The sequence below is a fragment of the Chaetomium tenue genome (assembly GCF_020726465.1).
Source record: "Chaetomium tenue strain MPI-SDFR-AT-0079 chromosome Unknown F5144scaffold_5, whole genome shotgun sequence".
NCBI classification, from domain to species: Eukaryota; Fungi; Ascomycota; class Sordariomycetes; order Sordariales; family Chaetomiaceae; genus Chaetomium; species Chaetomium tenue.
In genome coordinates this window covers 3417438-3431550 of record NW_027117333.1, presented here as the reverse complement: position 1 = coordinate 3431550, position 14113 = coordinate 3417438, and the positions used below count along the sequence as shown (strand labels likewise).

At 56.2% G+C, this 14113-nt stretch overlaps 5 protein-coding genes across 5 annotated transcripts; 3 read left to right on the top strand and 2 right to left on the bottom strand.

The window, feature by feature from the left end:
• The first annotated feature begins 1382 nt into the window (after positions 1 to 1382).
• On the top strand, positions 1383 to 1999 carry F5144DRAFT_309818 (amidase signature domain-containing protein). The gene is made up of 2 exons (XM_066783959.1): positions 1383 to 1736; positions 1806 to 1999. Exons 1-2 carry the CDS (start codon positions 1470 to 1472, stop codon positions 1911 to 1913), a joined length of 375 nt encoding a protein of 124 aa, XP_066641863.1. The 5' UTR covers positions 1383 to 1469; the 3' UTR covers positions 1914 to 1999.
• Positions 2000 to 3287: 1288 nt separating this feature from the next.
• On the top strand, positions 3288 to 5902 carry F5144DRAFT_579138 (uncharacterized protein). Its single transcript, XM_066789303.1, has 5 exons — positions 3288 to 4073; positions 4136 to 4557; positions 4625 to 5383; positions 5449 to 5507; positions 5585 to 5902. The coding sequence occupies exons 1-5, from the start codon at positions 3605 to 3607 to the stop codon at positions 5688 to 5690; spliced, it is 1815 nt and encodes a 604-aa protein (XP_066641862.1). The 5' UTR covers positions 3288 to 3604; the 3' UTR covers positions 5691 to 5902.
• A 475-nt stretch (positions 5903 to 6377) lies between these two features.
• F5144DRAFT_654910 (uncharacterized protein) lies at positions 6378 to 9481 on the bottom strand (the record flags this gene model as incomplete). Its single annotated transcript, XM_066793114.1, has 1 exon — positions 6378 to 9481. One exon carries the CDS (start codon positions 9479 to 9481, stop codon positions 6632 to 6634), a length of 2850 nt encoding a protein of 949 aa, XP_066641861.1. The 3' UTR covers positions 6378 to 6631.
• Positions 9482 to 9995: 514 nt separating this feature from the next.
• Positions 9996 to 12273, bottom strand: F5144DRAFT_515865 (peptidase S8/S53 domain-containing protein). Its single transcript, XM_066786620.1, has 2 exons — positions 11659 to 12273; positions 9996 to 11583 (listed from the first exon to the last, which is right to left on the bottom strand). The coding sequence occupies exons 1-2, from the start codon at positions 12028 to 12030 to the stop codon at positions 10351 to 10353; spliced, it is 1605 nt and encodes a 534-aa protein (XP_066641860.1). The 5' UTR covers positions 12031 to 12273; the 3' UTR covers positions 9996 to 10350.
• Positions 12274 to 12498: 225 nt separating this feature from the next.
• Positions 12499 to 13204, top strand: F5144DRAFT_579130 (uncharacterized protein). Its single transcript, XM_066789302.1, has one exon. The coding sequence runs from the start codon at positions 12525 to 12527 to the stop codon at positions 13068 to 13070; it is 546 nt and encodes a 181-aa protein (XP_066641859.1). The 5' UTR covers positions 12499 to 12524; the 3' UTR covers positions 13071 to 13204.
• Positions 13205 to 14113: the final 909 nt, after the last annotated feature.

The window sequence follows — 14113 nt, the reverse complement described above, 5'->3', positions numbered from 1 at the left end:
GCCCCTCTCTTGCACCGTTGATAATCCCCTCTCCCTCCCTCGTCTCTTCCCCGGGGCTCCCCCACGTCAATATTTGCGTGCGCCCACGGCCGAACCCTGAGTCTGCCCCTCCCTCCTCTCCTCGGCGTCCTCGACTCCTCGCTAACATCCTACGCGGCACAAGCGGCACTTATTTTTGAACAAGCTGGAACTGGGTGAACCAGAATCAGCATTGTTGCCTCGAGTTATGCGTCGATGCCCGACCACGCCGGGCGCCAGCGCCGCCAGGCCGATTCACACGCCATTGCAACCTTCATTGGCCCAGACGGTAATTGGCACATGGTGCGCCGGGGCTGCCCGATTGGGCAGTGGACACGCATACGTACCGACGGTATCGTTTATACACAGGATGTTGTGAAAACGCGCTCTGACCTGGGCACGCCCAGGGCGCTTGTCAACTTTGATTTATGTTCTTTGGCGCGAAGGCAAATGACAGCGCCGTCATTGTGGACGAGGTCTGTGACCGTCTGTGTTGTGTTCTTACGTATTACATTACATGTAAGTTAATGCTATTAGCTGCTGACTACCTAGGTAGGTAGTTGATGGAGAAGGGCTAGATCATCATGGCCCATGGGCAAGACAAACCTCAATGTATGCCTCAATGTATGCCTCAATGTATGAACCTCGGAACCTCCCTAAGTAACTCAAGTTCTCCGCGTAATGGTATATGACTGAGTCAATCAGGCATTCAGGCTTCCATCTTCATTATTCTGGGGGGAAGAGGAATTCTGAATTCTGGGCATTTGAAAAGGGATTGGATTCCATCTCAAGACCATCGAGCCATAACCATCCATCTAGGTCCAACATCTCCAAGCTGATCCATCGCGCTCGTGCTTGTCCCCCTTGACCTCGCTCCGTAGCATGGCCATGTGTTGCTTCCCCTCCCCGTCTCCATCTGCCGGTCCATACTACTTTGGTGTAGTTAAAGGGCGTATAAACAAACATGCCTCAACAGTACCTAGCTTCTAAGCCTGTAGCAAACCGTACGAGGTAAGGTTACCGGAGACTCGGCGGGGAGCGAGACGGTGTGGTCACAACTTGAAGGTTTCGCTTTTATCCAAATCCTTGAGAGGAACAAGAGAGAGGGAAGGAGCAAACAGGCAACAGCCGCAACAAGGGCTTCCCCATGACTAAGCGTTGGTTAGGTTCTGGGAAATCTGTGACACTGCGGACTGCCGGGCTACAGCCTACAATCAAAAATTCAATCACCGACCTGCTTGGTCCTGCAGACCTGCCTGCACCGTGCCACCGACCTCAACGTCAGGAAATGAGGTTGAGACGACCCCACCTCTGGTTTCGCGTCATTGCCATCGTTTTCGTGCTGACCATAGCTAAGCGGCCCCTACTCAACCTACAGAACCTGCCAAACTGCTTGGTTGCACACTCGTTTCCACTTCTCCAGCAGCCAAGCCCGCGTCAACCACAACACCATGGCGACCATCACCACACTAGACATTGTTCGCCTAACGGCGTCTGAGCTCCAGCACGCTCTCAGCACGGAGAAGCTGACGAGCGTCGACCTGGTGAAAGCTTCGTTGGCCCAGATCGACCGGCACAACAGTAAGGGCCTAACCCTCCGAGCTGTCATATCCGTCGCGCCCAACGACATTGTGTTGGGGAGGGCCGCGATGCTCGATGCCGAGCGCGCCCGCGGCAAAGTTCGCGGTCCTTTCCATGGCATACCGGTTCTCCTCAAGGTTAGCGCATGGTGCGCTGGGGCTGTCCGATTGTGACTAGAGCTGACCACACGTATCGTTTATGCACAGGACGCTGTGAAAACGCACTCTGACCTGGGCATGCCCACGGCGCTTGGGCCTTCGGGCTTGCTGTCATTGCAAAAGGCGGTCGTGAAGACTTGTTGTTCACGTTTATGAGCGCATGCGCATTCGAGGCCGTATCTCCGCCACGGCCGGTCCCCCTTCAGCTGACTGCCTGACTCGCCGGTGGAGTTATTTGCCGCCGTTTCTTGAGGTGGGCGCTGCTGCGATAATCCCGAGCTTGTTTTGGGGGGTATCTCTGCCCAGGCCGTGCCCAAGAAAATGGGTTCCCACGGATAGGGCGGTATAAACAAGAATCCGACATCAAGACTACCTACCTCTCGGAGGGGGTGGCTTCCACTTCATTATCCTGGGAAAAGAGGAATTCTGGGCACCTGAGCAGGATTGGATTCCATCTCAAAGCCATCGAGCCATAACCACCCATCTCCAACAGCTCCAAGCTGACCCATCGCGCTCGTTCTTCTCCCGTGAGTCCGTGACCTCATCGGTAACATGGCGATATGTTCCGGTCCTAGCTGCGCTTCCACGTCTCCATCTGCCACCCCAGCAAACCCCATCTGCTGGTAACTAAAGGACGTACTACAAAGATATGTCAACAGGAGGCTCCTAGGCTTGTAGCGAACCATAACGTGGTAGGTATTAATGATTGCTAACCGGAGAACTCCCAGGGCTCTCCAGAACGAATGATGCTTTTTGATTGGGCGCTTTGGTGTCCCCCTGTTGTTCTAGGCCCTGGGATCCGCATGCTGCAGGTGTGTTTTGGTAACAATCTCTCACTGGTCAGCCCTGGGTTAACCCTCGTGATGCTTCGCTTCGATGCTTCGGATTCCCCGGGTTCCCGCTTGCCCCGGGCGTGCCCGGAGGCCTACCCCGAGATCCACCGGTTCTTCGACTCCACACAAAATCGATTCACCCAATCAAGCCATCCTGCGTGCTTTTCTGGCTCAACTCCCCGGTTAGACAAATGCGATGACGACGACAAGGCAGATTCATAGGCGACACATGGCCAAATTAGGTGTTGCTCGCGAACGGCTTCCCTGCTTGCCGTGATTCGACAAGGCAAGTAAGGCTCTGGGGTCGCATATACGTAGTACGACATACTTGGACACGCAATGGCTTCATTCATCAATCCCGCATGGGCCATGAGGAACAGACCAAAACTGGATCTGCCAAGACTACCGTATCCGTCGCAAAGGGATGGATGACCATGCTGACCATGGCGGCGGGAGTTGATTGTGTGGAGATGCCGATAAACGTGGGAAGTAAACCAGCGGCGGTGCCCTATGAGATCGCTGGCCGCAACTGAATGCGGCAAGTCCAGTGGACGGCCTCAAGATCCACCGGATTACCGACGCGTTGAGCAAGCGAGCAAGCGTTTTGGGGCTGACGGAAGGTGGGCCCATTGCCTTCGGAAGCTATCCAACGGGATGCGGAAGCGATCAATACGATGGACCCTTGCACCGTGAGCAGCCACAACGTTGCAATTCCAGTGACGGAAGGCTCTTTCAGGGCGCAACCACCTGCCAAGGTATCATGGAGGATATATAACGAGACTGGCGTTACCCGGGGAGGGAAGGAGAAATGGAGTCCATGAGCAGATTCTCTGGGTATCGTGCCTTCCTCACCCCACTCTTGACAGATTGATTCCCGTCTGCAGCCTGCAGGGTTGCAATACTGTGATAGGTACTGCAATTCTGCAATACTGCAATACTCGCAATACTGCATCATCTTTAAATCCCCATTCTTCCAATCTCCTTCCCTACCTTTCATCTTCCTCCTTTCTCACCATGTCTCCGACTTGCGGTCGTCTTGTCTCCGCTCTCCAGCTTGCCTCCTCGGTCCTCGCTGTGGCTGCTGGACTGACTCCCTCGACTCCCTCGACTCCCTCTCTCGACTCGAGACAAGAGAACAGCACCCCTTCCTGCAAAGCTGTCCCTGGAACTCCATCCTGGCCGTCGACCCGGGACTGGGATCGCCTCAATGAGTCCCTTGCCGGAAGACTGCTGCAACCAACTCCTCCAGGAGCTGTCTGCCATCCCGAACAAGGATCCTACAACCCCACAGAGTGCGAAGCCGTCCGCAAAGGATGGTCAACCTACGAGTTCCACCAAGCCGACCCCGTCTCAGTCGACTGGAACCAATGGACCAACGACACCTGCCTTCCATTCGAGAATACTCCATGCAGCGGTCAAGGATATCCTGTCTTCGTTGTAAACGCCACAGAGCCACGCCACGTCCAGCTCGGCGTCCAGTTTGGTGAGAACACCATCCCTAAACCCTATTCCGGTGTTAATACTAACCTTTCCCCCCTCGCACAGCCAAGAAACACAACGTCAGATTCATCGTCAAGAGCACTGGCCATGACTATATTGGCCGCTCAGTGGCGCCAAACTCGCTCTCTATTTGGACGCACCACATGAAAGGCATCAAGACCCATGATTCGTTCCGTCCTAACCGCTGCAAAACCACCATCGAAAGTACCGCCGTCACTGTTGGCGCCGGCACCCAGATGTGGGATTTGTACAGCGCCCTCGACCTCCTAAACCAGACGACTATCGGGGGCGGTGGGAAAACGGTTTCGGTGGGCGGCTATCTCACGGGCGCTGGCCACGGTCTGCTAGCACCAAGCCATGGCCTCGCCGCAGACCAGGTTCTCGAAATGGAAGTAGTAACGCCGGATGGCAAGATCGTAACCGCCAACGAATGCCAAAACCAAGACCTCTTTTGGGCCATGCGCGGTGTAAGTGCCCCCAAACCCTCCAACTCTATGGAAATCTACACGTAACTAACCTTTCATCCCTGATAAGGGGGGCGGCTCGACTTTTGGTGTCATGACTTCCGTCACATTGAAGACCTTCCCGACCCCTAAACTGGAATCCGCCTCCGCTATCATCGCCACTACTCAGATCGACGACCCGCGCCCTATCTTTGACATGACCGCTTACGTCCTCAGCCAGCTCCCGTCCATGGGCGACCAGGGCCTGTCCGGCTACTCTTACGTATTCCGCCAGATCAGCAACCCCTTGGACGGCGGCAATACCACCGTAGGTGGCCTCATCTTTACCGGCGTGATACAAAACTCGCCACCCGAGGAGCTGCGCGAGCTATGGGAACCTATATTTGCGCACGTCAAGGACACCTGGCCGGACTTGTTCATGACACTCTACTACGAACCCAAGTCGTACCCATCCTTCCTCGGCTGGTTCTCGGAGAATTACGACACTAGCCCGGCCGGCGAGAACAACCATCTCGGCTCGAGGCTGCTCGACCGGGACGCCTTGACCAAGAATCTGACGAGTCTCTCAGAAGCGTTTGAGCGCTTTACCGGCGGCGCACTGGCGACAGCCTATCTAGTCTCCGGGAAGGGCGTGCACAACGCGAAGCCGAGGGGCTGCAGTGGGAATGCGGTTCTGCCGGCATGGCGGAAAGCCTACATTCACGCGACCATGGGCGTCTCATTCGACCCTCTCGACGCCGTCGCTTCTGCGGCCGCAGAGGCGCAGGTCAAGGAACGTGTGGCGGGGCTGAGGGAGCTGGCGCCCAACATGGGCGCGTACATGAATGAGGTGCGCCTGTAGTTTCCATCCCCCCGAAACCCACAGCCATACTAACGCACCCACCCCTGAAATAGGCCGATTACCGCGAGCCGAATTGGCAAAAGGAGTTCTGGGGCTCCAACTACGAGCGACTGTACGTATTCACCTTCCCGCCTACTTGACTTACTCTTAACTATCACCACCTTTGCTAACCTACCCGCCCGGCCACAGTGTCTCCATCAAGCGGGCCGTTGACCCCGACGACGTGTTCTGGTGCACCCCTTGCGTCGGCAACGAGCGCTGGGAGCAGGTCGATGACCGCCTCTGTCGTGTATAAGGGGGGAACTTGGAAGATGCACTTAGGAGTGTATCATTCCGACGAGAGCCGTTGTATAGCGCTGTTTTTTTACATCAAATGTTTAATTGCATGCTTTAACATTTACCTTCTTTCCATATCCGGGCGAAACCTTCTCAGATAGCCTAGGTTAAACCTTTTGTACAAACACAAAGATAAATAGGAGTTGCAATAGTGTTATTGGTATTCGATCGATACGGGGAAGTAGCCGATCATACAAGTGACCAAACCCTCTTGCTCACACACCCACTCCCACTCACCCGCATAGACGTAAACAATGTAGGAATTAAGCCAAAAAACCCGGTTATCAGTAACTACTTTTCAGTATCCCAGGTTCTAGTCATATCTAATGTAACCCAATGTCTCCTTACCCATCAAATGTTTTCGACTCCCAGTAGAATCTCCTCCCTTTGGCTCAGCTTCGGTGCCGTACTCGGACTTCTAACTTCAACTCCACTCACCAACACCAGCCTCCTCTCTCACTCTCACTCTCACTCCCATATCACCCCAACTCCTCACCACACCCAACTAACTAACCATCACACAAAAGCAACACTCTCATCCCGTCCACTCCTCCCTCCCCGCTCCCCTTCCCACTCCCACTCCCCACCACCCCCCAAAACCTCCGCGATGCCTCTCCTCCGCCCCACAGCATGATGATTCCCAGAACCCAACCCCGACCCTGACCCCGGGCCCCATTCTGACCCCGAACCACCAACAGCACCGCCCAACCCAAGCCCACCAAACTGCCTCTGCACCGCCTCCGTCAACCCCGGACTCGACAGCACCGACGACGGCGCAGGACTCGCTGCTGCTGCTCGGACCCTCGCACCGCCGCCCAATAACCCATCCTGACCTTGATCACGGCCCTGCCCCTGACCATAACCACCACCCCGACTGTAGCCCCGACCCCGACCCCGACCCTACCCCGGGCCGTGGTGATGATGATGATGACGATGACCATGCACACCGCCCACCGGGCCCGGACTCGCCCGCACAATGCGCAACGGCTCCGGCCGCATCTTGCTCCTAGGCGGTATGGGCGGCGGGGGCGGGGGCGGTGGTGCGCGGGTTGGGCTCTCGTTTTCTACGAGCAGCAACCTACCTCCAGCAGCAACTCCTACTTCTGCTCCGTGTCCGTGTCCGTAGTTGTTGTGGCTGGGATGCGTAGGGGGCGTGGCACGTTTGTTGCCTGAGATGGAGTGGCGCAGGGGGGAGGGGTTGGGGATGATGTTGGGTTGGACGGGGACTTGGCTGAGGGGTGTTGCTGCTGTGGTGGATGGTAGTGTTGTTGTTGTTGTTGTGGATGGTGTGGTTTTGCAGACGGATTTCTGGGTCGGGGTGGACTGGAAGACGTCGTCTGCATCGTCTGAGCGGACGTTCTTGTTTCTATAGTCACGGCCATGGTCACGGTCACGGTCGTCGTCGTCGATCTGGGCCTGTTCGCGGACGTGGCCGCGGAGAGATGGGAAGCGGTTGGCGGCAGTGGCGTGCAACTTTTGGGGCACGGCTGGTAGGGCGCGTTCTGCGTACGATGGTGGCTTGGATGGGGAGGGAGCGGGCTCGAGTTTGTCCACGTTGGCTGACAGCCAAGTCTTCCAGTCTACTGAGCTGACAGTTGAAGTCTCGCGACGCCCCCCTGGGCGGTACATGGCTGGTGTGTTTGCCGCGCTATTTCTGTTTGCCACCTCGTCCGAGGAGTAGACACTCTCGGAGTAATCGAGATCCTTAGCCGAGTCGGAGTCAGTCTCGGGGACGTTGCCTCCGTCACTCGCGTAGTGAACTTGAGTCCCGGTGTCTGAGTCGTGTTCGTTGACCGAACTCTGTGCCCAGGCGTTTTGTTCCTCCTCCATCGACTTTCTAAGCGCACGGCGGTAGGGGCTTCCCGCCCTAAATAGGTGTGACGCGGGACTGCTAGAAAGCTTCGACCAGTCCGGACGAGCGCTCCGTTGGGTAACTATGTTATTGCTGTCCCCTTCCGTCTCTGGCTGGGACCCCTTATAAAGACTTGCAACGTCGGTCGCAGCAGATGTTCGTCTCTCGTCGGTGAAATCGACACTGCGTCTGCCTCGGTGGCTAGACGGAGAACCGTAGTTCACCGCATAACGATTGTCGACTTTTTCATTTTCGTGGCTGGGCTTGCGAGACAAACTTGCTCTCTTTGATGATCGTGTTGGGGTATGAATATCGCGGGATGCCATTAGATACTTTCGCTCCGGGATGACATGTCGAATGGTGTCTGGTGTTTCATTAGAGCGTTCCTCAGCTTCCTCACCAGCCAACGCCGAACGTTCAGATCCACGGTCCTGGGCTGTTTCGGTGTTTGTGGCCTGCATGCGTTTGACGAGGGCAGAATAAATTCGTTGACTGTCCACCATCGGACCAGCAGCAACCGGGTCTTTGGCAGCACCGTCAGGAGGTTGGAAAACTCCTGGACCGAGTACGCGCCTCCGGATAGAGGGCGATGGGGCGTGGGCGCCGTTCTCTCTAATAACGGAGAGGCGCTGCTTCTCCCATTCCCTCCACTGTTGCTGTTCCTGGCTCGTGAGTGTGCTTGGCCCGGAGTGCACCCAGCTTGTGAGTGACGAGCCATCTGATACGATGCGGTCTTGCTCGTTCGTCAAACTCTCCCTGCTTGCTTTGCCGGTATGCACAAGCTCCGGCGGCACCATTCGAAAGGTGGACACCCTTGCCAAAGGGCTACGTGTGAGTTCGTCACCTCCATCAACAGGTGACTTGTTGTCCGCATTCGAAGTACGTATGGGTGTAACATGACTTCGCTGGGCCTCGATGTGTTGGCAGGGAATTGACCCTGCTCCGTCTTGGGATTTGGCGCCGGAAAACAGGCCCTTTATCTTGACTTTGAGTGACCGAGAGACGTTTCTGGCCCTTAGTCTTAGTGTGCTTGACTGTTCCGAGTGGCTATGAGGGGTGGAACTTGGTTCTTCCAGGTCTTCCGTAACGTTGCTGCCGCGGAGAGTCTTGTGCATTTTTGGACCGGCTTGGTGACTCAAGGAACCGAAGAATATCGAAGACTTGTGCCTGAGACGTGGCGTGCTTTTCCCGGTGATCGGCGATGCATTTTCCGGGACCCCAGACGACCTAAAAGGGGTTGGATCCAGGGCAGTCCGGTCCCGATTTGTGTTAAATCTGGACTGAGACCTCCGGCCACTCAGAAAGCTCATTGATTTCGGAGCTCTCAGAGAAGGGGCCGTCTCATCGTGTGGAGGCTTGACATCACTGGGGTCTGAGCGGAAGAACCTGCGAGACGCCAAGGGAGGAGGCGGTTTCGACCGAACGGACTTGTTGCCCGGAGAATCGGTGAACATGGACTTGGATCTGTGAAGACGGCGATACGAGGATGGGGCCGATGCTATGTCGTCTTGAGGGGTGTAGTACTCTTCGGCGGCGGCGAGGGCATCTAGGTAACTTGCGGCGATATGGGGTAAGGGAACTGGAGGTGGCACTCTGCTGGGGGGACTGGGTGCCTTCTCGTTCATCTGATCCTCGTCGGTTTCTTGGTTGCTTATTTCACGACCTCCCTCCTGTGTGTCTGCCGAGTCGCGGTTCCTCTCCTTGGAACTACCAGAAGCATGCGCTCCTCGGCTAGCCGTCCGGGTTGAGCATGGTCCCATAAAGCGAACACTCTGACGACGACGGAGGTCCTGCGCGTCACCCCGACCACGGCTATCTTGGCCAGTAGCGGTCAACCCTGACGGCCGATGCTGGGGAGAGGACTGAGGAGTCATGGGGAACAGTGGCATCTCGGCCATCGTCCGGTTTTGGGCTCTCGTACAAGCCTCCTAGGCCGCAATATGAGCATCCCGGTGTGCTAGCACGGGGTCGAGATGCTCGAGAATGACCCCCTGTGCCGCCGACGAGGTTGACTTGTGGCGTTTGAGGTCCGGCTTGGGCTTAAGGCTGCGCCGTCGCAGCATCGAAACGGTCGAACAAGATATGTGGCGGCGTAACAGTGCAGTTGCACCGAGACAGCGGTTCGGTAACAGTCGTCGAGGGAAATGGACTAATCAACAGTAAAGCTGTGTAGCTAACCTATGCCAACGGAAATGAGACGCCCCGGTTAGAGTGGCACAGAACGCGCAGCCGGTGACGACGACGCGAAACCACTGGCCACTGGCCAAGGACCAAAGGGTGTGAGTGAAGCAAGAAGAAGGAGGAAGGGGGAGGTCAGTGAGTACTAGGAAGCCATCATGGGAGACGTTGAGTCCGGATCGAGACTCGTGGGCAAGGAAGGCGCATCAGATAGGATATCTCCTCGGGGAGCACCGCTTGGAAGGAGCGAGGACTTGAACTCGAATCAGGCCAGGCCTTGTTGGCGTCGTACGCAGCTCTCGGAGTGGGTGGATGGGACCAGTTTGAATGGACGCAAAAACAAATAATTAGCTTGTCGCTGATCACGACCTCTGAAGACGGATGAGAGTTACGGTTCATATAGTGAATACGGCTACCCTCGAATGTGCATCCCAATCCCATGTTATCCGTACAGTACAAGAAACTCCTCCGGGTGCATGTATGCGCCTCCCAAAATACCAAAAAGCCTAACAGGAAAAGCAAAAACCGTCCCATTCCAAACAGGAAACTGAGGTTGCACGCTCATCACGCTGACGCCATGGTCCCGGACTTAAGCAGCGATGTCCTCGAGGAACTCCTTGAGCTCCTCGTCAACCAGCTCGTGGATCTTCTTGGAGAACTCCTCGGCCTTGCCAGCAAACGACGAGACGCCCTTGACAACCTTGCCAGAGACAACCTGGAAGTCGTGCTCAATGAGCTTCTCGAGCTCCGAGACCGAAGTGCCAATGTCGATCTTGTCGGTGGTGGTCTTGCCGCCAGCCTTGTAGCCGCCAGCGTCGACGATGGCAGTGTAGTTGTTGCAGCCACCGCCGTTCCAGGCGAGCAGGTTGGGGGTGTCCTTGGGCATGTCGGTGAGAGTGCCCTGGGTGGCGATCTTGAGGAGGTTGTCCTTCATCTTCTCGGGGGTGATGGGAGCAAGCGAGTACTCCGAGTCGCCGGCGGGCTGGAGCGACAGGTAGTAGGCCAGGAGACCAGCGATGTGGGGCGAGGCCATCGAGGTACCCGAGATGGTGTTGGTGGCGTACTTGCTGCCGATCCAGGTGGACAGAATGCTCAGGCCAGGAGCGAAGATGTCGGTGCACTTGCCGTAGTTGGAGAAGTAGGCACGGGTGTCGTCAATAGCGGAAGCACCGACAGTGATGGCCTTGGCGGCAGCAGCGGGGGAGTAGTTACAGGCATCGGCGTTGTCGTTGCCGGCAGCCACCGCGAAGTGGATACCGACCGACACGGCAGCGTTGACCGTGTCGTCAAGGGTCTTGGTCTTGCCACCACCGAGCGACATGTTGGCGACGGAACCCTTGAAGTTCTTGTGCTTGCCGTCCTTGGCCGCCTTGACCTTCTCAATATGGGACTTGGCAGCCCACTCGACGCCGGCCACCACGTCGGACATGGAGCCAGAGCCGTTGGAGCGGAGCACCTTGACGGCGTAGACGTTGGCCTTTTTGGCAACACCGTACTTCTTGCCGGCGATGGTGCCAGAGCAGTGAGTGCCGTGGCCGTTGCCGTCAATATCGGCATCACCAGCGGGGATAGTCTTGCCCCAGTTGGCACGACCCTCAAAGTCCACGTGCTCAATGTTGGTGCCGGTGTCGATGACGTAGGCGTCAACACCCTCACCACCTTCAGCAGCGTACAGGTACTTGTTGAAGGTCGAGAAACCCAGTGTATCCCGGTGCGAGATACGGGCCAGACCCCACGGCGCGGCCTTCTCAAGCTCGCTCTTGCACTCGTCCTGCGCGGTGCTCATCGTCCGAACGATGCTGTCGCGCTCGATGTACTCGACCTGTTGGGGTAAATGATTAGCGCTCGAACCCAAGAAGTAGGTACATGTGCGGGAGGTTTAGGTCGCGTAACTTACATCGGGGTGCCTCCGAACTTGCTCGATGGTTTCCTCATCGAAATGCCCCGAGTAGCCCAGGAAGCTCTCGCCAATCTTGTACGTGTGCTTCAGCCCACGGAAGACATCGTCAACCAGTTGCTTCTGGCCGCGCTTCTTCAGATCCGCACGCTCCGTCTCGCGGAACGTGTGCACCTCCTGGAGCCAGGTCTGGTGGGCAGAGGCTGAGCTGTCGTCCACATGCTTCTTGAACTTGACGATGTACGAGTTCGGAACGACTTCGGCGTTTGACGACGAAAGAATGGGGGCAGCATCGCCGTGAACGGTGTCAAAGCTGACGGTTGGGGCCGCGGCCGCAGCAGCGGCGAAAGAGAGAGCGACGAGACCTCTCATTGTGAATTGAATAAAGAAGGACGAAGTCGATAAACCGGCGACTCCAAACAGAAATGAGAATGGAAATACTCGACGAGATGGCCTTCTTAATATCCGAGGAAGAGCGTGATGGAGATGGGAAAGGATGAGGATGAGGATTGCGAAAGAGCAAGGCACGGGATCTTGGGGGATGCGGGTGTCTTATTATGCCCCGGGGAATGCATGCGTCACACGGACGCCGAGAAGGCGGAGCAAGAGCCTTGGGGCCTGGGGCCTGGGGGGCTGGAGACCCGCTTTCACCCAGTGCGGTGCGGAGGGGCCAATGGAACTGGGGCAACCTGGTGGACCCACCCAGCCGAGACGATAAACGATAAGCTCAGTATTGGCATCATTGGAGGTCACCATTGCGTCTCTCCCACAACTCGAACGGGTCATCTCGGAAGAGAAACGGAGAAAAGAGGACGAATTTGCCTCTGGGGAACAAGGACATACCCCGACCTGCCACCGGCACTTTGATGATGATGATGATGATGATGACGACGATAATGATAGTGATGATAGTAGCTATTCTTGTGCGCTCCCTCGAGACTCCCAACGCGACAGGCACGGAATCCAGCGGCACAGGCAAAGCGTTGGGGGGCGAGGCTGCACAGGTGTGCCAGGCTACCCGCCCCGGGATCTGCGGCTTGCTGACCGCCACGCATGGTTGGCTCCGGGTTTCTGGGGGTCCCGGTCTGGCCCTGATTCGCGGAACCTTGGAAGCTCGATTGGAAATGCACCCTCTTGGACAACGAGGCAGCAAATGGCCACGCCTTGTTGAACTCGGGACATGTTTGGATGGACACCCAGAATGCACCCCTGATGCCTCGGCCTCTTCTTCCGCTACTCTGCAGGATGATGTTGAACAACAGAAAGCATTAAGCGGCCCCGGAAAAGTGCGAAATGCAAGGAATCAGGTTCAAGGGGGAAGGTGTGTCTTACGGAATGCCAACAAAGGACTGCACCGCATCGCAGGAGGCGCCCTCGCTGGCTCGAGTCAGTTTGCCTCCAGAAATGCATAACTGCATTCAGGAGCAGGCGAGTACTAGGTTGCTCTGTTTAACTGCCTTGACTGCCTACCATTCAAGCCTGCATTGGAAAGTGCGGCTTCCTCTTTCTCTAGGATGCTGGTGAAACGTCTCTCTCTCGATCTGGATGTCAAGTGTGTCGTGTTGCCCTTGCCGCCTGTCACGAGTGAGCCGAGCAAGGGCGGCTCCACCCGCCGGAAGGGTGGTCACGAGCGCAATCGTCTGACACCACTTGACTTCGGGTCTTGCTCACACAAATGGTTTCTTGTTGAGGAGCGAGAGGACGTGTCGCATTTCCGATATTAGTTAGTTACCTGTTTTGGTCGCGTTTGTTTTCCTTGACAGCACGTGCATGGAGATGTGTCTCGGGAAAACAAGGTACCTGTCCAGACGCTGCCTCTCAATGCCGATGTCGGTCTTCCTCGACCATTACATCATACCTTAGTACCTACCCTAACCGTCTAAAGAACAACATCGGATAGGCGCTTTGGGATTCGGTCATTGTCCCGAATAACAAGGGACGAGAGACATGTCTCGTCTCTTCTTCCAGTCGGGCAATACGAGTCCTTAGGATGCGTCATTGTTTAATCGACGGTGACAAGTTCGGACAGAACAGGACGCAGTCAGGAGCTTGACCGCAAACTGCTGGGTGGGTCAGTTATGCAAGTAGTGACCCGCTCGTTATCCTTGTGGTGTCTCGCCTTATCTCAGTGCCTGGGGAACGCTGCCTGCCTGTTTACTGATTGCGGATAAGCTCCCGGCGTACTTGCGGATAGATTAACTTCCATTCCATTGCATGCGTATCTGTTGATGTTGGCACGTGGTTGGTTGTGAGTTGAGTAACTCTCCCACCGAGCTCGACCTCATTCTGTTTGTTCCCTTCATCTCGTTGAATTTGCTATAGTTCTGCAAGTTCACACTGCCTCTCTCCTTTTCTCTATCCTTTTTCGTTTTAATGGTATGGCCCTCTTTCTTAACTTCCCCGAGGACATTGATGGGACATCTGCTCTCGATAGGTAGATGGGAATGACTTGCTT

Excerpts from the sequence above, each read along its gene's own strand:
- F5144DRAFT_309818 (XM_066783959.1), top strand. The coding sequence starts at position 1,470 with ATGGCGACCATCACCACACTAGACATTGTTCGCCTAACGGCGTCTGAG. Across the intron at positions 1,737-1,805 it reads GCATACCGGTTCTCCTCAAG|GACGCTGTGAAAACGCACTC; the intron begins GTTAGCGCATGG and ends GTTTATGCACAG.
- F5144DRAFT_579138 (XM_066789303.1), top strand. The coding sequence starts at position 3,605 with ATGTCTCCGACTTGCGGTCGTCTTGTCTCCGCTCTCCAGCTTGCCTCC. Across the intron at positions 5,384-5,448 it reads TGGGCGCGTACATGAATGAG|GCCGATTACCGCGAGCCGAA; the intron begins GTGCGCCTGTAG and ends CCCCTGAAATAG. Across the intron at positions 5,508-5,584 it reads GGCTCCAACTACGAGCGACT|TGTCTCCATCAAGCGGGCCG; the intron begins GTACGTATTCAC and ends GCCCGGCCACAG.
- F5144DRAFT_515865 (XM_066786620.1), bottom strand. The coding sequence starts at position 12,030 with ATGAGAGGTCTCGTCGCTCTCTCTTTCGCCGCTGCTGCGGCCGCGGCC. Across the intron at positions 11,584-11,658 it reads AAGTTCGGAGGCACCCCGAT|GTCGAGTACATCGAGCGCGA; the intron begins GTAAGTTACGCG and ends TTACCCCAACAG.
- F5144DRAFT_579130 (XM_066789302.1), top strand. The coding sequence starts at position 12,525 with ATGATGATGATGATGATGATGACGACGATAATGATAGTGATGATAGTA.